The sequence below is a fragment of the Coregonus clupeaformis genome, chromosome 30 (assembly GCF_020615455.1).
Source record: "Coregonus clupeaformis isolate EN_2021a chromosome 30, ASM2061545v1, whole genome shotgun sequence".
NCBI lineage: Eukaryota > Metazoa > Chordata > Actinopteri > Salmoniformes > Salmonidae > Coregonus > Coregonus clupeaformis.
This window is the reverse complement of record NC_059221.1, coordinates 24490508-24515331: the sequence shown is the minus strand read 5'-3', so window position 1 is coordinate 24515331 and position 24824 is coordinate 24490508. Positions and strand designations below refer to the sequence as shown.

The 24824-nt window shown below is 41.6% G+C and overlaps 1 protein-coding gene across 1 annotated transcript in view; it reads left to right on the top strand.

Annotated features, from left to right (window-relative positions):
* LOC121546055 (potassium voltage-gated channel subfamily D member 1) overlaps positions 1 to 23453 on the top strand; it is a 62120-nt gene extending 38667 nt beyond the window's left edge. Inside the window, exons 3-7 of the mRNA XM_041857060.2 lie at positions 12584 to 12746; positions 13041 to 13124; positions 21150 to 21245; positions 21486 to 21733; positions 22297 to 23453. Coding sequence (XP_041712994.2) covers positions 12584 to 12746; positions 13041 to 13124; positions 21150 to 21245; positions 21486 to 21733; positions 22297 to 22498 — 793 coding nt within the window. The 3' untranslated portion in view covers positions 22499 to 23453. The remainder of the gene's footprint in view (positions 1 to 12583; positions 12747 to 13040; positions 13125 to 21149; positions 21246 to 21485; positions 21734 to 22296) is intronic.
* Positions 23454 to 24824: the final 1371 nt, after the last annotated feature.

Below are 24824 nucleotides of genomic sequence, written 5' to 3'. Positions count from 1 at the left end.
GCGGTACCGGAGTGCCAAGTCTAGGTCCAAAAGACTTCTCAACAGCTTCTACCCCCAAGCCATAAGACTCCTGAACAGCTAATCATGGCTACCCGGACTATTTGCACTGCCCCCCCCACCCCATCCTTTTTACGCTGCTGCTACTCTGTTAAGTATTTATGCATAGTCACTTTAACTCTACCCACATGTACATATTACCTCAACTACCTCAACTAGCCGGTGCCCCCGCACATTGACTCTGCAACGGTACCCCCCTGTATATATAGCCTCCCTACTGTCACTTTATTTTACTGTATATATAGCCTCCCTACTGTCACTTTATTTTACTTCTGCTCTTTTTTCTCAACACTTTTTTGTTGTTGTTTATTCTTACTTTTTTTGTTTAAAATAAATGCACTGTTGGTTAAGGGCTGTAAGTAAGCATTTCACTGCAATGTCTGCACCTGTTGTATTCGGCGCATGTGACCAATAAAATTTGATTTGATTTGATTTGATTTGAATTAAATGGTGCCAATCTATAACATTTATTTGGGATTGACTTTGTTTTCCGTTTTATATAGAGTGCTTTGAGTGCCATGCAAAGACGAAAGTTATTGTTATTATTATTCTTTCCTAATGACTTTCTGTCATTCCCATCAGAGTATTCGCTCAAACCACTATGAGTAATTAATGTACACATTGTCTACACTGTGTACTTCCAGGACATTCAGATCCCCTGGCACACTGACTGACTCCTCTAAATAGCAGACTCCTTATCCATTGGAGCATAGGGGATATTTAGAATGCCCTTCCTGCTTACAGAGCCACAACATTCCACCTGAGCCCTTTGCCATGGTCACAGCCAGCCAGCCAGCCAGCCACTCTGGGGTTGTGTACAGGTTTTATGTTCTATCTCAAGGCTCTGCTCCTTCTTTCAGCATGTTCACTGGTGTCCTGTTGATCATCAGCCTGTTCCCCCATGCTCCTCTTGTTTCCTTGACCTCTCCTGGACTTCCTCTTCTTTTCCCTCTTATTTGTCCTTGGCCCACCTCATCCACTTGTCCCCCTCTGGCATCCTGACAAGCTGACACTCACACCTCCTCTCCTTTTATTGCCAACCTTTGTCCATAACCCTTATTATCACTATACCTTTCCATTTAGCTGGTGTCCATTTCTCTGCTCTTTCCCTTTTACCTTCACTACTCTCTCTCTCTTCCTCCTCTCTCTCTCTCTCTGTTTCTCTCTCTCTCTCTCTCTCTCTCTCTCTCTCTCTCTCTCTCTCTCTCTCTCTCTCCTTCCTCCTCTCTCTCTCTCTCTCTCTCTGTCTCTCTCTCTCTGTATCTCTCTCTCTCTCTCTCTCTCTCTCTCTCTCTGTCTCTCTCTCTATCTCTCTCTCTCTCTCTGTCTCTCTCTCTGTCTCTCTCTGTACACTGCCCCTCTCTCTCTCTGTCTCTGCCCCTCGCGGCTCTCCTACTTAGACTATAGGATGGATTCCTGGTTCGATACCACACTCAGATAATAACTTAAATGTTCATTCTCATCCTGTTGTTTAGCTGTCTTCTATCGACAAGCAGATGTCTAACAGAGCAGAGTGAGAACAGGAGGTCTGTAGAGGAGGGCAGGTACACAGTCTGTAGAGGAGGGCAGGTACACAGTCTGGAGAGGAGGGCAGGTACACAGTCTGTAGAGGAGGGCAGGTACACAGTCTGTAGAGGAGGGCAGGTACACAGTCTGTAGAGGAGGGCAGGTACACAGTCTGTAGAGGAGGGCAGGTACACAGTCTGTAGAGGAGGGCAGGTACACAGTCTGTAGAGGAGGGCAGGTACACAGTCTGTAGAGGAGGGCAGGTACACAGTCTGTAGAGGAGGGCAGGTACACAGTCTGTAGAGGAGGGCAGGTACACAGTCTGTAGAGGAGGGCAGGTACACAGTCTGTAGAGGAGGGCAGGTACACAGTCTGGAGAGGAGGGCAGGTACACAGTCTGTAGAGGAGGGCAGGTACACAGTCTGTAGAGGAGGGCAGGTACACAGTCTGTAGAGGAGGGCAGGTACACAGTCTGTAGAGGAGGGCAGGTACACAGTCTGGAGAGGAGGGCAGGTACACAGTGTGTAGAGGAGGGCAGGTACACATTCTGGAGAGGAGGGCAGGTACACAGTCTGTAGAGGAGGGCAGGTACACAGTCTGTAGAGGAGGGTAGGGTTGCAGGCAGGTACACAGAGAAGCAGAGAAGGATACACTTGTTATATCTAGAACCTTAAAGGGTTATTTGGCTGTCCCCATGGGATAACCCTTTGAATAACAATTTTTGGTTGCAGGTAGAACCGTTTTGGGTTCCTTGTAGAACCCTCTGTAGAAAGGGTTCTACATGGAACCAAAAAGGGTTCTACATGGAACCAAAAAGGGTTATCCTATGGGGACAGCCGAAGAACCCATTTGGAACCCTTTTTTCTAAGAGTGTAGTTATTGCTACAGAACATGCAACGCTCTATTTCAGGTGATAATACAACATCATGCTTAGGCAGAATTCTCAAGTCAAACCTGCCACACGGCAAGAATCTTGCAGGAGGAGACATAATAATGTTTTTGAATAAAGGGATGTATACGCTCTTAGAAAAAAAGCTGCTATCTAGAACCTTAAAGGGTTCTTCGGCTGTCCCCATAGGAGAACCCTTTGAAGAACCCTTTTTGGTTGCAGGTAGAACCCTTTTGGGTTCCATGTAGAACCCTTTCTACAGAGGGTTCTATATGGTACTTCTACCTGGAACCAAAAACGGTTCTACCAGGAACCAAAAAGGGTTATCCTATGGGGACAGCTGAGGATCCTTTTGGAACCCCTTTTTCCAAGGGTGTTTTCACTTGTAGTCCTCCTTAAAATAACAGATCTCAGTCCTCTTTAAAGTGAACTCTAGGGTAAAAAAAGAGCATTCACACTGCCCTTGCCTTTGAATGAGGACTCAACTCTTTTGCCAGTTCACTTCACCTATTTTGTGGTCCGAGTCCTCTTTGCATTCAAATTGCTATGTTTTGAAAGGAACCATAATCTATTTCCAACATTCACTCAATGCACTCTGGGTTTTTACAAAGTGCAGAACAAGCCATTCCATCAGAACATGTTATCGGACAGCTAGATATACATACTTACATTTTGGAAGCTAATAGATTGCATTTAGTTAAAAGATTAGACATAATAATTGTAATCAGAAGATACTATTAACATGTCAATATTATTGGTAAGAGAAGAATAACTGCAGATTATATAATGCTGTAATTGAACATTGTACACCCAATGTAGGCTACTGGCCCTTTAAGAGCAAGAATAGAACACCACCTTCCGGAGACACTTGAAACCCCACCTCTTTAAGGAATACCTGGTATAGGATAAAGTAATCATTCTACACCCCCCTTACCCCACCCCCAAAAAATAAAATAAATGGTAAAGTGGTTGTCCCACTGGCTATCATAAGGTGAATGCACCAATTTGTAAGTCGCTCTGGATAAGAGCGTCTGCTAAATTACGAAAATGTAAATGTGAAATGTAGATTTTGTACCCTATGTTGTGATAGTCACCAAATATGTTGTTGTCTTCTCACACTATTCAAACCCCACAATCGAATAAACAGCGTATGAAGCTCTCTTATAGATCACACATTGCAAACAAATAATCTGAACTAAAACTCTGCACATAGAGTATTTTGGCATTTCTGTGCATCTTTGACAATCACTAATCAATATCCAAAAACCTGCACATCATCAAAAAAAGCTATCTTACTGTTGAGAGTTAGAATAGTAGAATACACAAGATGCATGTTCGAAATGTTGTTCTGCATCAGCAATTTTTCTCTTTTTACAGTATGTCAATCACTGACTGTCACTCAATTAGCCATGTCAGCTAACAATTTTCAGATTGGTAAAATAGTCTAGCCAGCTATCTAAAACTTGTAGTAATCATGGCCAAATACCGACCTGTCACACAGGGCATGTGCCCAGGGGTCCTGACCTCCATGGGGCCCACATTGATTTTGTTAGTCACTCTCACTCAGATATCATTAACATGGAATAAGTATTGGCAAAACGAGTAGAATTACAGGAAATTTGCTTTAAAACTGAAAAATGTTTTCCTCTTTCTCTATTTTCTTTCTCTCTGCTTTGTTGGGAAGGACCCGTAAGTAAGCATTTCACTGTTAGTCCACACCTGTTGTTTACCAAGCATGTGATGAATACAATTTGATTTGATTCTACCCCATGGCAAAATGGGTAGAATTGCAGGAAATTAGCTGTTTGCCCAACAAAATCTCACTTAGGGCCCCAACCAATTCTCACTTAGGGCCCCAACCAAATCTCGCTTAGGGCCCCAACCAAATCTCACTTAGGGCCACAACCAAAATCTCACTTAGGCCCCCAACCAAATCTCACTTAGGGCCCCAACCAAATCTCACTTAGGGCCCCAACCAAATCTCACTTAGGGCCCCAACCAAATCTCACTTAGGGCCCCAACCAATTCTCACTTAGGGCCCCAACCAAATCTCACTTAGGGCCCCCACAAAGCTAGAGCCGGCCCTGCATATTGCCCTAAAGAAGGGAACCAGACCGCTGAATTCAAGCGAACTGAACTCAGACCACCTCTCGAGATGGTCTCAGTTCGGTTCGCTTTGGGGGCTCTTTTGACTGGAGTTCCTTTGGAGTGTTCACACTGCACAAAAAATTCAACAAAATTGGCTGAAAGGGACCAAGTGTGAAAACACCCGAAGAATGTAGTTCTCCGCAATATCCGACCGTCAAAACTCTTCTGGAGGCCTTTTCTCTTTGTCATTAGATTCCAGTTGAGTATCTGTTACCAGTTCCTCAATATTTACTTCAAACCCTCAAGAATTTTGGAAAGAGCAAAATCATGAGTTTATGAAAGCATGCAATGAACCTCAGTTGTGCTGAGGGAAGTAGCCTACTTATAACTTATGACGTCATCAGCTTTAGTGCTCGACTATGCAGACTAAAGGCTCTGGGTTAGATGGTAGAACATTCCAGATTAAATATTAAAAGGTAAAGAACAAAAACCTCTGAATAAAGTTCCATTAAAAAGTTATCTGTTACAGCCAGACTGTCAGTGACTTGTCTGTATAATTTCCATCTTCTTGATTGCATATCCATATCTTTGGGATATTTTTGGTAATATATGTAGATTGTCCTTGGTCTGAAATAGCGTGTTGGTCTGGTCTAGTCTAACAGCGATGCTGCAGTCTCTCAGTCCCTCGCCCTGGGCTTGAAGCCAATAGATGCAGTCGGCTTGGGTTGCATTTTCCTTTTTAAACAGAGGTACCTTGAAGGGCAAGGCTAAAAGCCATACAAATATGGTACAACTGCCTGCATTGTGTCGTCCGTAATTTACCACGAGAGCTCTGCACACTAAAATAATTTTGATGAGGTGCAGGCACTTATTCCAAACCTCTATGAAGCAGATATTAAGCCCCACGTGCAGGTGATATAATGTAATGGTTAGCTATATATTCCCCTCTAGTGTTGAAAAGGTTTAAGACTGGTGTACACCTGAACAAGCGTACCTTATAAACAGGCAAGCATATTTCTAAAACTAGTATTAATATAATATTTTGAGACAAAACAGCTCTGAAACAAAATGATGAACCAGTCTGTATGTTAAGTAAATGGAGGGGGAGGAGGAGTGGTGATTATGAAATCTTGTGAATGCATTATTGCCTTTGTTAGAAAATGAAAACACCAATTGAGGAACAGTTCTGTTTTGAGATTATGAAATGGAAGTAAAATAAAAATATATTGTTTGTAATTAGTCTTTGCCATTTGTGTTCCCTGTAGAGTGACGTTTACAATGGAATGAGAGTGTCTCAAGAATGACCTAAAATGGAACGTTGTACTGGTCCAAGGCCTGGCATAGAGCAGATATTGGAATGTAGAGGCACACACGTCATGGTCATGCTTCGTGTGGCTGAGGATGCAGAGCTTCAGGTGGAAGATGCAGGTTGATGTTTAGGATACATACAGCACAGCTGTTTTTAAAAAGGATCCTGAATGAGATCTAGCTTCACAGTTTTTAATAAAGGATCCTGAATGAGCTCTAGCTTCACAGTTTTTATAAAGGATCCTGAATGAGCTCTAGCTTCACAGTTTTTATAAAGGATCCTGAATGAGATCTAGCTTCACAGTTTTTATAAAGGATCCTGAATGAGATCTAGCTTCACTGTTTTTAATAAAGGATCCTGAATGAGATCTAGCTTCACAGTTTTTAATAAAGGATCCTGAATGAGATCTAGATTCCGTTTTTTTTTAAGGATCCTGAATGAGATCTAGCTTCACAGTTTTTAAGAAAGGATTGTTACGATCGTTGAGAGACGGGTCAGACCAAGGTGCAGCGTGGTATGCGAACATGTTTATTTACTCAATAAACATAAACAAAACAAGAAACAACGTAACGTGAAGTCCTCAGGCTATACACATACAAGCCTAACACAGAACAAGATCCCACAAACATAGTAGGCAACTGGGCTACCTAAGTATGATCCCCAATCAGAGACAACGAGCGACAGCTGTCTCTGATTGGGAATCACACCCGGCCAAACATAGAAACACAATACCTAGAATACAAACATAGAATGCATCACATAGATCTCCAAACCCTGACACAACATACAAGAGTTCCATACGTCAGGGCGTGACAAGGATCCTGAATGAGATCTATCTTCACAGTTTTTAATAAAGGATCCTGAATGAGCTCTAGCTTCACAGTTTTTATAAAGGATCCTGAATGAGATCTAGCTTCACTGTTTTTAATAAAGGATCCTGAAAGAGATCTAGCTTCACAGTTTTTATAAAGGATCCTGAATGAGATCTAGCTTCACTGTTTTTAATAAAGGATCCTGAATGAGATCTAGCTTCACAGTTTTGATAAAGGATCCTGAATGAGATCTAGCTTCACTGTTTTTAAAAAGGATCCTGAATGAGATCTAGCTTCACAGTTTTTAATAAAGGATCCTGAATGAGATCTAGATTCACTGTTTTTTTTTAAGGATCCTGAATGAGATCTAGCTTCACAGTTTTTATAAAGGATCCTGAATGAGATCTAGCTTCACTGTTTTTAATAAAGGATCCTGAATTAGATCTAGCTTCACTGTTTTTAATAAAGGATCCTGAATGAGATCTAGCTTCACAGTTTTTAATAAAGGATCCTGCATATAGTACTCAGCTAATGAAGACCTTTGAGCTAATTATCTAGTTTGTAGCATCAACACCTCAATGAGCAGCATATCAAGATGGCTTATTGAATGTAAACGGTGTCTATTCGCTCAAGGGAAGAATTTAGCTAAACCTGCGAAAAAGAGGAGAAGAGTTTGTTTTTAATGAATTTCCTTCTGGCTGTTTTGTTAACTCACTTAACGGGTGCAGTTCAATATTTGGATTCCTTCTCTCTGGAGTGTAAAACAGTCAAACAAACACAAAGGAGAATCCGTCTAAAACATTATTATATTATGGGCTAATTAAAGAGCTAGGAAGTGCTTCATAATACTGATGAGAAACGCATGGATATTGGTGTGTAAGAAAAAACGAAGACTCTGACACTGATCGCCTGCCTGTGTACAATAGTTTTCTGTTTTTCATATCACATTTTTATTTGTATTCTATTAATGCCTGTGTTCAATCTACGGTAAATTTTCCCGTATTTAAATTGATATGGATTGCAATTATGCAGTATAGCTTTCATAGCATGATATCAATTTGCATTAACATTCGTAGAACACAGGGTGACGATTATGTTAATGACCATATTTTCTACAGATCTATAGAACTTGCTCTTTTGCTTATCGTTGAACCCAAAGCCATCTGCAGATATCCTTCCATTCGATCATTTTGATGTTTTCCAATGCGGAGATTAGAGGCTGGGGTTTGACGTAAATTGGTCCAGGGAGCGCAGAACCCCTTAAGGCCTATTGAAGAAAGGGGAGTAGGGAACGCAACAATAAACAACATCTTCCCATTAGAAGCAGGCAGCAGGCAGGATTTGAGCAAACACTTTGTTGTTATGGGCTTTCTGAGATGTTCAACCTTGTTATTATGCCGGGTATGGCCTGGTCGCTTTGTTTCCTCTCTAATTTGCAATCAGGTAAAACGTTGCTCACGTTCATCTATTTTCAATTCAAAGGGAAAACAGTTAGCTGTGGAATTTATTAGGATCAGACCTAGGATGGATTTGAATGATTCTGTAGTAAAAATATATATACTGTAGTTTCTTATACCTCATAAAGTCCCATAGACATTTGCTTATGATAGATAACTTGTTTAATAAGACGTGTAAGTCTCGCTGTGAGCATGTAAATCCTGTCCTGAATGAAGTTATACAGTTTTTACATTTACATTTACATTTACGCCATGCTCTATCAACTGAGCTACATCCCTGCCGGCCATTCCCTCCCCTACCCTGGACGACGCTGGGCCAATTGTGCGCCGCCCATGAGTCTCCCGGTCGCGGCCGGCGGCGACAGAGCCTGGATTCGAACCAGGATCTCTAGTGGCACAGTTAGCACTGCGATGCAGTGCCTTAGACCACTGCGCCACTCATGTACAGTATCGGCATACTAAACCAAATGCCTGTACTAATTCTACTAATATTACTGAACAACCATCTCCACTGCAGCCCTACCTTTACAGTACTATTACAAGTACTCAGATGGTTGGAAATGGCTGACGCTCCTGAGCATGATTATGATGCACTAACTACAGTATGAGGCACAACAAAGGCTTAAAATGGTGCCAATCTAAAGGGCTTGGTTGGTTTACAAATGTCCCCAGTCCCAAGTAACTCCATTAGCTTTCCTATCCATTGTAGAGTAATCTTTCTCAGCACTCTGTTTCCCCCTTGCAGTTATCCAGCACTGATTTCAACTGTGCGCTCTTAGAAAAAAGGGTTCCAAAAGGGTTCTTTGGCTGTCCCCATAGGAGAACCCTTTTTGGTTCCAGGTAGAACCCTTTTTTGGTTTCATGTAGAACCCTTTCGAGTTCCATGTAGAACCCTCTGTGGAAAGGCTTCTACATGGAACCCAAAATTGTTCTACCTGGAACCAAAAGGGTTGGACCTGGAACCAAAAAGGGTTCTTAAAAGGGTTCTCCTATGGGGACAGCCGAGGAACAATTTTAGGCTCTAGATAGCATCTTTTTTTCTAAGACTGTATGCCTTGAGGAGTCTATCAGTAGCTTAAAATCCAAGCAGTAAATCAAATATGTTTGTGGGGCAGTATTCTTATTCGTATTATTTTTTAAAACCTTTTATGGTCGTATGCATCCTACAGTATTAGACTTTTCTATCAATATTTTCCAGATCAATATGCCACTGTAACAGTGACTGGCTGTTTAGGTATGCAGATCCCAATATGTTCATGCTTGTTATTGTACCTGCAGAATGTTGTCAAATAGGCGTAGTGTGTTACATACTCTAGTACCACTACGTGGTCTGATTGTTGCTGCTCCAAAGGGCTGGACATATGTGCCTTACTGTATGGACTTTTTTGTGCATTTATCATGAATGAATGATGCTAAGGTATTTGGGTTAATCTACAGATGGTGATACTATCATCAAACTGTATGTTGATAAGCAGCTGCTTGCTAAGGTTAGGGTTAGGTTTATAATAAGGGTTAGGGTATGGTTAAGGTTAGGGTTAGGTTTATAATAAGGGTTAGGGTATGGTTAAGATTAGGGTTAGGGTTAGTGGACAGTAAGTTCAAATGTGGATGACAATTATTGAACATCTACAAACCATCTATCCAAAGTGTTACCGGGGTTTGTGGTGTTTGTCTCAGACAGCAGCCCCCTTCCCTGTTGGAGCACAGCTTCTCTATGTCGGGTAGGCCTTACTGTAATGGGACAGCTTCTCTATGTAGGGTAGGCCTTACTGTAATGGGACAGCTTCTCTATGTAGGGTAGGCCTTACTGTAATGGGACAGCTTCTCTATGTAGGGTAGGCCTTACTGTAATGGGACAGCTTCTCTATGTAGGGTAGGCCTTACTGTAATGGGACAGCTTCTCTATGTAGGGTAGGCCTTACTGTAATCTGACAGCTTCTCTATGTAGGGTAGGCCTTACTGTAATGAGACAGCTTGCTGATCAGAATTCAGGTGGCATATTCCTCCAATGCACTGCAATGGCAATGATGAATGTGGGAAATGTTGTCTCCACCACACCTGGCTGGCTTCTGACACCCCTCCACTTTTATTTATTTTCAACAGTCGCTCAGCTCAGCACCAGTGATCTATGGACCAAACTATGCCAATCAGAGGCCAGATGGTGTACTTTATGAGGCAACCACCAGCAACTTGTGTGCCTGTGTGTTCATGATAGCATGTGCTTAGAGAAAGTGGAAAAAGTGTGTGCACATGTGTGTGTTCAGTGAGATTTTTCTGAATTGCTCTGGCATAATCACTCTCAGTCATGGTAAGGGATGGTTCAAAATGTACAGAATGGGGACCTGGAGGGAAATGCTTTTTCACTTTCAGTCATGGGGAAGGTTTAGTATTGTTTAAATCTAGTCCAGGGGAGGTCATGTCATTTGTAATAGATGAAATCTCAATATTTCTTAGTGTTTTAGAATGAGTTGCTTACTAGGCTATATATCTATGTGTGCCTGATGCCACCCCTCATCTCTGATTCTCTGCTGGGCACACAATATCAAGTGCACCTATAGGCTATTTAGTGTGGTCTCAACCAAATGATCCATAGCCTATAGGCTGTAGGCTAGGCTATACAAAGTGCATGCTGGGAGAAGCACAGAGCAAAGTTATACATTAACTTTCTTATTTTGTGCTGCTGGGATGGTGTAAATAAAACTAAGCTGCATTATACACTGCAATGGATATTCCAACCCTGAGCCTCGCTCTGCTCTTCCTGATCAAAACCTTTTTTTTTTGTGCTGCCTAACCAATGGCTGTGCTGTGTAGCCCTATAGGGACAGTTCAGGAGTAGAGTCAAAAAGCATAGGCCTGGCCTACCCCTTGTTAGCTTAAGATTTTGAAGAAAATAAAACAGATCCAATTAAATAACGTGATCTATAACTGCGATTTGGTCCATGATGCTTTTTGCTTGAAACAAGCTGTATAATACCCGGGAAAGAGGGGACTCTGAATGCATATGGGGATATCTTTGTTACGTTTCTATGACATTCATTGGCTGAGCTACAACCTTTCATAGCCGAGGAGACAGAAAATTAACTTTGCTTGGAAAGTAGTCTAATTCTGTCGCTATCAATTGATTGAGCTATTAACTTTCTGTAAAAATAGAAGATGTTTAAACCCAGACAGCTTTTAGGGAAACCCTTGTGACCTTCTCTCGTTGGGTTAAGCCACGGAATAAGAGTAGCCAGCAGTTCAAGTTTAAATGTTTCTGCATCGGTAGGCCTACACTGTCTGGGGTGGAAAGGTAGGCCTACATTTTTAAAAGACCATGCATAATGACGTCTCAGATTTAATTATTTGCAAACAGGGACAATTTTGTTGCAAACAAGACATTCTGATTTGGCATTGGAGAAATATGATAAAGATGAATGCATCGGCCTATCTGTCTGTCCATTCCTAGCCTGTAATTTCAGTAATTTGTGTGGCATTAAAAAATATCCTGCTAAGGTTTCTAGTCACGTAAAATGACGTAGAGTTGCACGACATTTTTATAAAAGGCAATTTTTTTCTCAGACCCGCAAATACGATGATAGATTTGTGCAATGCTTTTATAATAAAAACGATATTTCCAACCCTACTCTTGTGCACCGTGGTCTGATAGCCCACAACCTTCTGGTCCGCAGCCCTGTGCGCTATCAAAATGAATGTATTGTAATGCTTACAGGACGAAGAACAGTTTCTAAAACTGCATAGGCCTATCTAAGTTTCTGGTCTGTCCAGGAAGTGAGGGTAAACGGTAGGCATGTCCTCTGCTATCCACTTTATGTTTTTATTATTATTTTGGGTATAGGGGAGGGTCACTTGTTTTGTTTTTTCAAGCATTCAGGGAGGGTTTAGGTCAAATATATCTTGCTGAAGGGAGGGCCATCCATTTTCATTTCAGAGAGGTCAGTTTTTCTCCATGTAACCCTTATTAGAAATAAGGTTCACTCCCTAATCAGCCTTTCTTTAATAAAGTGATAAATTACAAAGATACGTTTCTGAATTTTGACAAGTAATGTATTATAAATCAAATGTTCACACATGCACAGTGAAGACTTGTCACAATGGATATACAGTATTGAAGTCTCACTACACATGCTGTAGTAAGAGTATGCTTCAGTTGATTTCATTCTCTTGTCACCGTATGAGTTTGATTCCAATTTGAATACTTTTTCTCAAAGGCGGTAGAGTGCTGTAATTGTCATCTATTTCTGGCACATTTCTTTTTTAGTTTCAGAGCAATTCTAAAGTAAACTGTTTGAAATTCAAGGCAGGATGATTGACACGTTTACATTCACAGCAGTTGGTTTGTACCTCTTTCTGTCTGTCTACACTGTGATGTTGAGATGTAACTGTTCCGTCTCAATAGTCACGGTAATGACCCGAGAGAAGCGTTGCTCACATTAATCCCCCACTGGCTTGTTGTTGCTGTTTGCAGATATGGAGACATGGTTCCAGACTCCATAGCAGGCAAGATATTTGGCTCCATCTGCTCGCTCAGTGGTGTGCTGGTGATCGCTCTACCTGTGCCTGTTATAGTCTCCAACTTCGCGAGGATCTACCACCAGAACCAAAGAGCAGATAAGATGAGGGCACAGCAGGTAAGAGAGAGAGAGGCATGATGTCATTCTCATCATGTTTGTGTCAGATTGTTGTGAAGGTCCGCAGTTCTTTTGCTGTATTGCATGCTGTGTGTGTGACAAATAAGTAGGACGATTCTGCCTTCAAATATCTAGGTGTGCTTGTCAGGCAAAAGCCTATCGTAAAGCTATGAGGAAACACACTGTCTTGGGAAATGGGAGTTTTGTATTTATTCCCCAGATATTGCTCACTGGGTTGTAAGTGGAACAAGTGCTGACACAGGCATTTCCATCCAATTCTTTTCCATTCTGCAGAAAGTGCGCCAGGCAAGGATTCGAATGGCTAAAAAAGGGGCCACCAATGCATTCTTGCAGCACAAAGAGGATGGGGGATTGCAGGTGAGCAAATCACATGAGCAAATGTTTCCTTATGCTCATATACAGACAATCACACTTATTTCACGTGTTCACATTTGGATTTCAAATGTACAATATACTTGGATGGACTAATAAGATCAAACACTTGTTCAGCTTTGTGATAAAATTAAAATAACGCTAAAGCATTTCTCTGTTCTGGAGACAGTTTTGTTGCCATTGTATCATTTATTGTAGCTTGTACCTAACTGTAGCTTGTAACTAACTGTAGCTAACTGTAGCTTGTAACTAACTGTAGCTAACTGTAGCTTGTAACTAACTGTAGCTTGTTCTTGTCCAGTAATGACTGTATTTACTTCAGAATCAGACAGATTGCTGTTCTCTCTGTCTCTCTTTCTCTCTCTCGATTTCTATCTCTTGCGCTCTCTACCTGTTCTGGAACACCTTCCCTTCACCAGGACGTTCTGCTGCAGTTTCATGAAATCTGCATAAGAATGTCACGTCACTGTGATTGCCAACAACAAAAAACTGATGAATAAAGCACATTGTAGGGATCAGTCATCTTCAGTTTCAACAGCGTTTAAAATAACCAAATGTCACTTTGACAGTCATTAATATTTCATCCCAAACTTTCCCTTGATTAAATCTATCCACCGGAGTCAGTCCTGCAATAATGAAGGATGACTTGCTACAACAAAATGGAATCCTGGCAAATATGTATTATTTCCCCCCCCAGAATGAGACAAAGTCTCATTGACAGTATGCAAAGAAACAGTTTTAAACAAACAAGATAAGGTCCCTGGCTATATGTGGCGTTCCTGTGAGGTGTGTGTGATGTGGAATCCTAATGCGAGATCAGCGAGTCAGAGGACAGAAAGCAGATGACGTGGACAGGTGGTTTATGGACACACAGAGGTAATGATGTTAGCAACAGGGGACCAGAACAGATAAAGACATTTACTAGAGGATGAGTTGCAATTCGCTGCTCTCAGCATTCATCCTCCACTCCTAGCTGTTTTCACCTCAGTTGTATTACCAATACATAGACCCTCACCTAAATAAAACATTCTAACATAGAGTATCTACCTTTTTATCACTTGGATTTCCCTAGTTATTGCCCTCCTGAGGAAGAATCATGTCATATAGTGTAAAATCACATCATATAGTGTAAAATCATGTCATATAGCGTAAAATTACGTCATATAGTGTAAAAGCATGTCATATAGTGTAAAATGTTTGAAATATTATCTGCTTCTCCACCGAAGGGTTTTACTACCTGAAACCAAAAAGGGTTCTCCTATGGGGACAAACGAATAACCCTTTTTTTTCTAAGAGTGTACACTCTATGATGCCAAATATGATTGAAAACAATGCAACTGTAAGTATCTCCTGTAACTTTCCTTAATAGCCGTAGCCAGGGGAGGGAGGTGAAGAAGTGTTCCCTCTCCCTAACAGGCATATTTCAGTATCCTAATCTCTCTTCACACCAGTGGAGGACAGAGGAATATGAGAGTACGTCCTGCTGATTTAAGGACTACAGGTGATAGAGGAGGAGGGAGAGGCAGAGCTAGAGAGAGACTGAATTCCCATCTTTACTAATGCACCAGGTTGAGTCCTGAGTAATCTTGTTTCTGTTTCTTCTCAGCAGTTGAAAGTCACTATAATCCAATATTTACAATCCCAGAGTGAGAGCAGGGATCTATAAACCCATTACTAACAGGACTGCAGAGCTATTTATAAACCTAGAGGTGTTGTTTTCTCTCCCAGGTATTTTCTTGGTCTTGGCTGCAGTATAGTCTCTATATCAGTTTGTGGGACGATGTTATCGGACATGTCTGTAGTGAATCCAACAGATGTGCCTTAGCGGTAGTGACGCTGCAACAGGTCTCCAGACTGGCTTTGTGACTAACAGAGCTGTTTCCCTGCTCCCTCCATCCCTCCCTCCCAGCCTGGCAAACTCATTTCTCTCAGTCTAACAGATTAGATCATCTGAATGTTAATGATTTTGACAGGCTGTTCACCGTCTATAACAGTTATGATGGTGTTCAACCACCTTGACCTGGAAATCTCAACTCCACAGCCAGTTGTTTTATCTCTAAACGAACCACAAAGAAACAGCTTTTTAGGAAGCATCTGAGGTCCTCTGGGGTTCTGTGTGTTCAAGTCACATCAGAGTTTATTAGTCACATGCACAGATGTACAGTAATTGCAGGGTACAGTGAAATTCTTAAGCTCTGAGCTCCAACAATGCAGGTCAAAGAGAAGTGAGTGAAACAATAACAATAATAATAATAATAATAATAGTAATAATACTAAGTAAAATAATAGAATACAGAAAGATCACAAGACAGCACCTTGTCTTGTGTAAATATACAGTTGAAGTCGAAAGTTTACATACACTTAGGTTGGAGTCATTAAAACTCGTTTTTCAACCACTCCACAAATTTCTTGTTAACAAACTATCGTTTTGGCAAGTCGGTTAGGACATCTACTTTGTGCATGACACAAGTAATTTTTCCAACAATTGTTTATTTCACTTATAATTCACTGTATCACATTTCCAGTGGGTCAGAAGTTTACATACACTAAGTTGACTGTGCCTTTAAAGAGCTTGTAAAATTCCAGAAAATGATATCATGGCTTTAGAAGCTTCTGATAGGCTAGTTGACATAATTTGAGTCAATTGGAGGTGTACCTGTGGATGTATTTCAAGGCCTACCTTCAAACTCAGTGCCTCTTTGCTTGACATCATGGGAAAATAAAAGAAATCAGCCAAGACCTCAGAAAAACAATTGTAGACCTCCACAAGTCTGGTTCATCATTGGGAGCAATTTCCAAATGCCTGAAGGTACCACGTTCATCTGTACAAACAATAGTACGCAAGTATAAACCCCATGGGACCACGCAGCAGTCATACCGCTCAGGAAGGAGACGCGTTCTGTCTCCTAGAAATGAACGTACTTTGGTGCGAAAAGTGCAAATCAATCCCAGAACAACAGCAAAGGACCTTGTGAAGATTCTGGAGGAAACAGGTACAAAAGTATCTATATCCACAGTAAAACGAGTCCTATATCGACATAACCTGAAAAACCGCCATAAAAAAGCCAGACTACGGTTTGCAACTGCACATGGGGACAAAGATCGTACTTTTTGGAGAAAAGCCCTCTGGTCTGATGAAATAAAAATAGAACTGTTTGGCCATAATGACCATCATTATGTTTGGAGGAAAAAGGGGGGTGCTTGCAAGCCGAAGAACACCATCCCAACCGTGAAGTACGGGGGTGGCAGCATCATGCTGTGGGGGTGCTTTGTTGCAGGAGGGACTGGTGCACTTCACAAAATAGATGGCATCATGAAGAAGGAAAATTATGTGGAAATATTGAAGCAACATCTCAAGACATCAGTCAGGAAGTTAAAGCTTGGTCGCAAATGGATCTTCCAAATGGACAATGACCCCAAGCATACTTCCAAAGTTGTGGCAAAATGCCTTAAGGACAACAAAGTCAAGGTTTTGGAGAGGCCATCACAAAGCCCTGACCTCAATGCTATAGAACATTTGTGGGCAGAACTGAAAAAGCGTGTGCGAGCAAGGAGGCCTACAAACCTGACTCGGTTACACAAGCTCTGTCAGGAGGAATGGGCCAAAATTCACCAAACTTATTGTGGGAAGCTTGTGGAATGCTACCCGAAACATTTGACGCAAGTTAAACAATTTAAAGGCAACGCTACCAAATACTAATTGAGTGTATGTAAACTTCTGACCCACTGGGAATGTGATGAAAGAAATAAAAGCTGAAATAAATCATTCTCTCTACTATTATTCTGACATTTCACATTCTTAAAATAAAGTGGTGATCCTAACTGACCTAAAACAGGGAATATTTACTAGGATTAAATGTCAGGAATTGTGAAAAACTGAGTTTAAATGTATTTGGCTAAGGTGTATGTAAACTTCCGATTTCAACTATGTATATATATATATATATATATATATATATATATATATATATATACACAGTACCAGTCATAAGTTTGGACACACCTACTCATTCATGGGTTTTTCTTTATTTTTACTATTTTCTCTCATGTAGTAACCAAAAAAGTGTTAAACAAATCAAAATATATTTTATATTTGAGATTCTTCAAATAGCCACCCTTTGCCTTGATGACAGCTTTGCACACTCTTGGCATTTTCTCAACCAGCCTCACCTGGAATGCTTTTCCAACAATCTAGAAGGAGTTCGCACATATGCTGAGCACTTGTTGGCTGCTTTTCCTACACTCTGCCGTCCGACTCACACCAAACCATCTCAAATGGGTTGAGGTCGGGGGATTGTGGAGGCCAGGTCATCTGATGCAGCACTCCATCACTCTCCTTCTTGGTTAAATTGCCCTTACACAGCTTGGAGGTGTGTTGGGTCATTGTCCTGTTGAAAAACAAATGATAGTCCCACTAAACCCAAACCAGATGGGATGGCGTATCGCTGCAGAATGCTGTTGTAGCCATGCTGGTTAAGTGTGCCTTGAATTCTAAATAAATCACAGACAGTGTCACCAGCAAAGCATAACACCTCCTCCTCTGTGCTTTACGGTGGGAACAAAGACACAGCGGTTGGAACCAAAAATCTCAAATTTGGGGTCCAGACCAAAGGACACATTTCCACTGGTCTAATGTTCATTGCTCGTGTTTCCTGTGGTGGTCTTCATGAGAGCCAGTTTAATCATAGCTCTTGATGGTTTTGAAATTATCCGTATTGACTGACCTTCATGTCTTAAAGTAATGATGGACTGTAGTTTCTCTTGCTTATTTGAGCTGTTCTTGCCATAATATGGACTTGGTATTTTACCAAATAGGGCTATCTTCTATATACCACCCCTACCTTGTCACAACACAACTGATTGGCTCAAACGCATTAAGAAGGAAAGAAATTCCACAAATTAAAATTTTAAAGAAGGCACACCTGTTAATTGAAATGCTTTCCAGGTGACTACCTCATGAAGCTGGTTGAGAGAATGCTAAGAGTGTGCAAAGCTGTCATCAAGGCAAAGGGTGACTATTTGAAGAATCTCAAATATAAAATGTATTTTTATTTGTTTTGATGTCTTCACTATTATTCTACAATATGTATATACAGTGGGGAGAACAAGTATTTGATACACTGCCGATTTTGCAGGTTTTCCTACTTACAAAGCATGTAGAGGTCTGTAATTTTTATCATAGGTACACTTCAACTGTGAGAGACGGAATCTAAAACAAAAATCCAGAAAATCACATTGTATGATTTGTAAGTAATTCATTTGCATTTTATTGCATGACATAAGTATTTGATCACCTACCAACCAGTAAGAATTCCGGCTCTCACAGACCTGTTAGTTTTTCTTTAAGAAGCCCTCCTGTTCTCCACTCATTACCTGTATTTACTGCACCTGTTTGAACTCGTTACCTGTATAAAAGACACCTGTCCACACACTCAATCAAACAGACTCCAACCTCTCCACAATGGCCAAGACCAGAGAGCTGTGTAAGGACATCAGGGATACAATTGTAGACCTGCACAAGGCTGGGATGGGCTACAGGACAATAGGCAAGCAGCTTGGTGAGAAGGCAACAACTGTTGGCGCAATTATTAGAAAATGGAAGAAGTTCAAGATGACGGTCAATCACCCTCAGTCTGGGGCTCCATGCAAGATCTCACCTCGTGGGGCATCAATGATCATGAGGAAGGTGAGGGATCAGCCCAGAACTACACGGCAGGACCTGGTCAATGACCTGAAGAGAGCTGGGACCACAGTCTCAAAGAAAACCATTAGTAACACACTACGCCATCATTGATTAAAATCCTGCAGCGCACGCAAGGTCCCCCTGCTCAAGCCAGCGCATGTCCAGGCCCGTCTGAAGTTTTCCAATGACCATCTGGATGATCCAGAGGAGGAATGGGAGAAGGTTGTGTGGTCTGATGAGACAAAAATATAGCTTTTTGGTCTAAACTCCACTCGCCGTGTTTGGAGGAAGAAGAAGGATGAGTACACCATCCCAACCGTGAAGCATGGAGGTGGAAACATCATTCTTTGGGGATGCTTTTCTGCAAAGGGGACAGGACGACTGCACCATATTGAGGGGAGGATGGATGGGGCCATGTATCGCGAGATCTTGGCCAACAACCTCCTTCTCTCAGTAAGAGCATTGAAGATGGGTCGTGGCTGGGTCTTCCAGCATGACAACGACCTGAAACACACAGCCAGGGCAACTAAGGAGTGGCTCCGTAAGAAGCATCTCAAGGTCCTGGAGTGGCCTAGCCAGTCTCCAGACCTGAACCCAATAGAAAATCTTTGGAGGGAGCTGAAAGTCCGTATTGCCGAGCGACAGCCCCGAAACCCGAAGGATCTGGAGAAGGTCTGTATGGAGGAGTGGGCCAAAATCCCTGCTGCAGTGTGTGCAAACCTGGTCAAGACCTACAGGAAACGTATGATCTCTGTAATTGCAAACAAAGGTTTCTGTACCAAATATTAAGTTCTGCTTTTCTGATGAATCAAATACTTATGTCATGCAAAAAAATGCAAATAAATTACTTAAAAATCATACAATGTGATTTTCTGGATTTTGGTTTTAGATTCCGTCTCTCACAGTTGAAGTGTACCTATGATAAAAATTACAGACCTCTACATGCTTTGTAAGTAGGAAAACCTGCAAAATTGGCAGTGTATCAAATACTTGTTCTCCCCACTGTATATATATTTACAGCTAGATTAAAATTCTATACAGTTGCTGCAGTTAAAAGTGGCGAAGTGTGTAAACAAAGATTGTGACAAGTGACTAACGAGTATAAATGTCCATTGGGGGTTGAGGGGGTGCAGGGGGAGGGGCCAGTGGATAAATGTATGTTTGGGGGGAGAACTGGCTGTGAAAGCGTGGAGAACAGGCCGTGGCTAGTGTTGCTGGGGTCCCTGATGAACTTCTTGGCCTTCCTGCGACACCTGGTGTTGTAGGTGTCCTGGAGGGCAGGCAGTGTGCACCAGTGGTGCGTTCGGCTGAGCGTAACACCCTCTGTAGTGCCTTGCAGTCCGCGGCGGTGGAGTTGCCGTACCAGGCTGTGATGCAGCCCGACAGTATGCTCTCGATGGTGCTCCTGTTGAATACTGTGAGGGCCCTCTTGGACAGGCCGAATTTCTTCAGCATCCTGAGGTTGAAGAGTCACTGTCGTGCCTTCTTCACCACGGTGTACGTGTTGTTTGACCATTTCAGCGCCTCGGAGATGTGTACGCCGAGGAACTTGACGTTTTTGACCGTCTCCATGGCGGCTCCGTTGATGAGGATGGGTGTGTGCCCAGCCTGGTTCCTCCTGAAGTCCACAATCAGCTCTTCTGTTTTGCTGACGTTAAGGGAGAGGTTGTTTACCTGGCACCACGACGTCAGGCTGCCTACCTCCTCTCTGTATGCCGTCTCATCGTTGTTGGTAATCAGGCATACTATTTTCGTCAGCGAACTTGATGATGGAGTTGGAACTGTGTGAGACCACGCTGTCGTGGGTACACAGGGAGTACAGGAGACAGTTCTTTGTGCCCGGGTTAACATCACTAGAGAGGGAGGCCGATTACTGTGCAATCAGACAGTCAAGGGCAGTCACTCAGTAATAAGCTGTGGAGGTATACTGTCGACGCATCAGTATACTATAGACTTATCAGTATACTGTCGACTCATCAGTATACTATAGACTCATCAGTATACTGTCGACTCATCAGTATACTATAGACTTATCAGTATACTGTCGACGCATCAGTATACTATAGACTCATCAGTATACTGTCGACTCATCAGTATATGCGCTACTCATCAGTATACTGTATTATTGCCTAAATAATAACTCATTCTACAATGTTTGTTAGACAAAATCACCTCCCACTTGTGTTTATAATGTGAAGTTTGCTTACCACAGCAATAAGTTGCCAACTACTAATTCAACTGTTGATGTGATTGTGTTTTCACTGACGACGTCTTTCATATGGGGCTATGTTGGGCTAAGTGAGTTGTTGTCTTGCTGTGTCCCTCAGGGTGGTGATAGTGACAGCACAGCTCTTTGTGGGAAGAACAGGTCCGCCTTTGAGCACCAACATCATCACCTATTGCAGTGCTTGGAGAAAACTACTGTGAGTGCTGCTTTTTCCACCTGGGAAATGTTTCAAGTATCTCATGTATAATTTTGTCGGATAAGTTTATTACTCACTGTGATGTACTGTATATATACTCAACAGTGTTTCACGCTGTTTCTCACTTTCGGCAGTTACGAGAAGCTATCATATAGTATACAGCTCCCTACAGCTAGTTTAAAGATGTGAGGCCGTTCAGAGGCCAGGATAGATGTCTTTCTTTCTTTTATGTGTCGACAGAATCACGAATTCACCGATGAAGTCACCTACAGCGAGGTGTGTATGATGGACTCAGTGGGCTTCCGCACCAGCCGCAGCACTTCCTTGTCCAGCCAGCAGGGGGCCACCACCACCTGCTGCTCCCGGCGGTCCAAGAGGAGGGCTATCCGCCTTGCCAACTCCACCGTATCTGTCAGCCGGGGAAGTGTGCAGGAGCTGGCCACGCTGCACATCACCAAGACTCCTGTTGGTACCCAGTACCCACAGAGGTACAGTACCGCACACACTATCCACCTGATCCAAGGAGCCCACCTCTCCCTTTCTATCTTTGCCCCACCACTCAATAATCTGTAGAGGCTGTTGATGTTTTAGTATATTTTGCTCAGGCCGATTAATTGAAAATAACATTCTGCTGATCCTGAATTACAAGCTGAGGCGAATATTTTCTAAATTGTTCAAGCTCTGCTGGCTCTAACTATTTTGATGCTGTTGATGTTTGTCAAAACAACCTCCATGGGTTTAATGAGAAATGTAGCCTAAAACCATGGGAAAATGTATTTCATTTGTCACTGTAGTATGACTAATGATCGTTTATTTGTAAGGGAAACAGTTGATAATGGTGAGATTGTTTGCATTTTTATACGTAGTTGCTGTGATGGATGTATCACTATACAGACGGTGGAAGAACAAACCACTTGTCTAGAATACACTGATCTATTTACAATGGTGACACATAAAAGTCCTCTCAACATAAACAAATGTAACTATTTTGGAGTAATATTGACAGATACGTGAATTGTCTAACTTTATTTCTGTGTGCGTGTGTGAGCAGTCGCTCCAATCTAAACGCCAGGACCGAAGACCTGAAGCTGAACTGTGATGACTACACAGCAGCCATCATCAGTATCCCCACTCCCCCAGCCAACACTCCTGATGAGAGCCTACCTAACTCGCCCGCCATCCCTGGCATCCTACGCAACTCTCGGTCCAGTACCTACAACACCCAGGAAACTGTCAAGATCTCCTCTTTATAACCCTCTGAAGCACAGGAGCTTGACCCATTGCACAAAAGAAGAGGAAGATCATCAGAGAAGAACATGTGAAAGAAGGATGATAACGTCCATACTCTTTGCAAATGCTTCACTCCAATACCAACGTAGTGTCTACTGAACAGTCAAGGTAGGGGCAGCGTGAGAAAAAAAAAAGTACATTAATTGTAACTATCCATGTAGTTACTGTGAGGTTGACCTTTTGGCACAGGGAGATACGGGGGGGTTATTAAATTGAGGCAGTATCACAGACACACTCTGAGCTGACCAGGAACAGATGACAGTGCCTCATGGACTCAGAGAAGGGATGGATGGTGTGGTTAGTAAGTGTTTTTCAACAATAATACACCCACCGTGGCGTCGAAAGCCTTTTACTTTTCAAGATATGCAATGTTAGAACAAGCAGGAAAAACTAATATACATAATTGGTGTAAAATAAATTGCAGGGAGAGATTATAAAGATTTTGAATAATTGCACAACTATATTGATATTTAAATACATCTTTACAGATGGAAATATGAATACTGTATTCTGCAATAGATATCATTACACAAATTAATTTGAAAATAAAGGAGTGAGGGAGCGTTAGATGGTAGTACATATGTAACATATTTTGTATAATACATCTCTAAATCACATGCATCTTCAAACTTTACCAAAAAATGTCAGTGTACTGACTAGCTTAATACAGCAGTGCATGTTCCTGTTCAGTAGATGGTGAAGAAGAGAAACTACTGATATTAGTGATGTCAGATATGACTAGCTCATCTGTTTTTTGCATGGTACCTTATTCTTTCTCTCAGAACAGTTTGTTTGATTTATTTTTTCCTGACAACAACATTGTAACGTAATAATGATGTCTGCACCAGAAGTGTACATTAGGTCAAAAATGAATTAAATAAAAACATTCAGGCATGTTCCTCGCCAGAATGCAAAGTGGGTGAGTCCGATTGTATGGTCTGTGTGTGTGGTAGGTTGGGAGGACTTGTGTTAATTGATCACAAATATGCATGGATACCGTTTTAGGTATTTTAAGTGTTTTTTCCCTTGGGAAATCAAATGTAGAGGAGGGATTCAACAGCATCCATTGTCAATGAGTCATAAATAAGGGAGAAGAGGTTACCAGTAATAAAAAAGTATCCATCCATCTTTGAGTTCACAGTTACCTATCATTGACATCCATTATCATCACATTGTCATTCAGTTCAGACCCTCTTGTAATATTGTGTTACAGGTTTAAGTGTATGCAGCCTGTTGACGGCTGTGTAAGACACAGACTCCTTTTCTGTTCAACATGCTAACATATCGGTGCTGTTACTGTAGTTGATTGGACTTCTATTTATGAGATCTGGTGTTTATAATCCTACTTTTTTTATCCTCCAATTATTATTATTTGCATAATATTGCAATGGAAAATCTGTAACTGTGCACCACAGCTGTTTTAAAGTTACTTTAGTATTTATTCGTTAGCTTTAGTTTGAGTTATATAATGCAGATAGGACTAGAGTAATCAGCACTGTTATGGATAACTACAGATTGTACACCAGATAATGAGATACAACCAAAGATTTTTGGCATCCATTACTGGACGTTCCAGGTTTGCCTATACAAAACGTTGCCATAGATTCTTCAACTAACCTGGTATTGGCGATACTCTCAATACCAGGTTAGTTGAAGAATCTATGGCAACGTTTTGTGTAGGCCAACATGTAACGTCCAGTAATGGATGCCAAAAATCTTTGGTTGTATCTCATTATCTGGTGTACAATCTGCAGCTATGTCATGGACACCTCACACATATTTGCCAACATGAAGTTGTTGGTTTGGTCTAGTGTTTCTCCCCCTGAATGATGGTGATACGTTTATATATATATATATAAATATTTTACCCATAATGCCCTCCATTGTGAGATTTGAGAAGTCACCAGTAGGGGGCACTACAGCGTTTGATATAACATTTTCACCTTTATGCTCAAATTACAGTAGAGTTGTGTTTCTTAATCCTGGTCCTGGGGACCTAAAGGGTCAAACGTTTTGGGGTTTTTGCCCCGAGCACTACACAGCTGATTGAAATGATCAACTCATCATCAAGCTTAGATTATTTGAATCAGATGTGTAGTGCTAAGGGGCAAAGACCAAAACGTTTGACCCTTTAGGTCCCCAGGACCAGGATTAAGAAACACTGCGAGTAGACAAATGATGACATTATCCCAATGGTTTATTATTTTTTAATTTATTACAATTACCAACAGTCTGTTTTCATAAATAGTGCAGAATAAATACCTTGCAGTTAAAATCGCAAGTACTGTG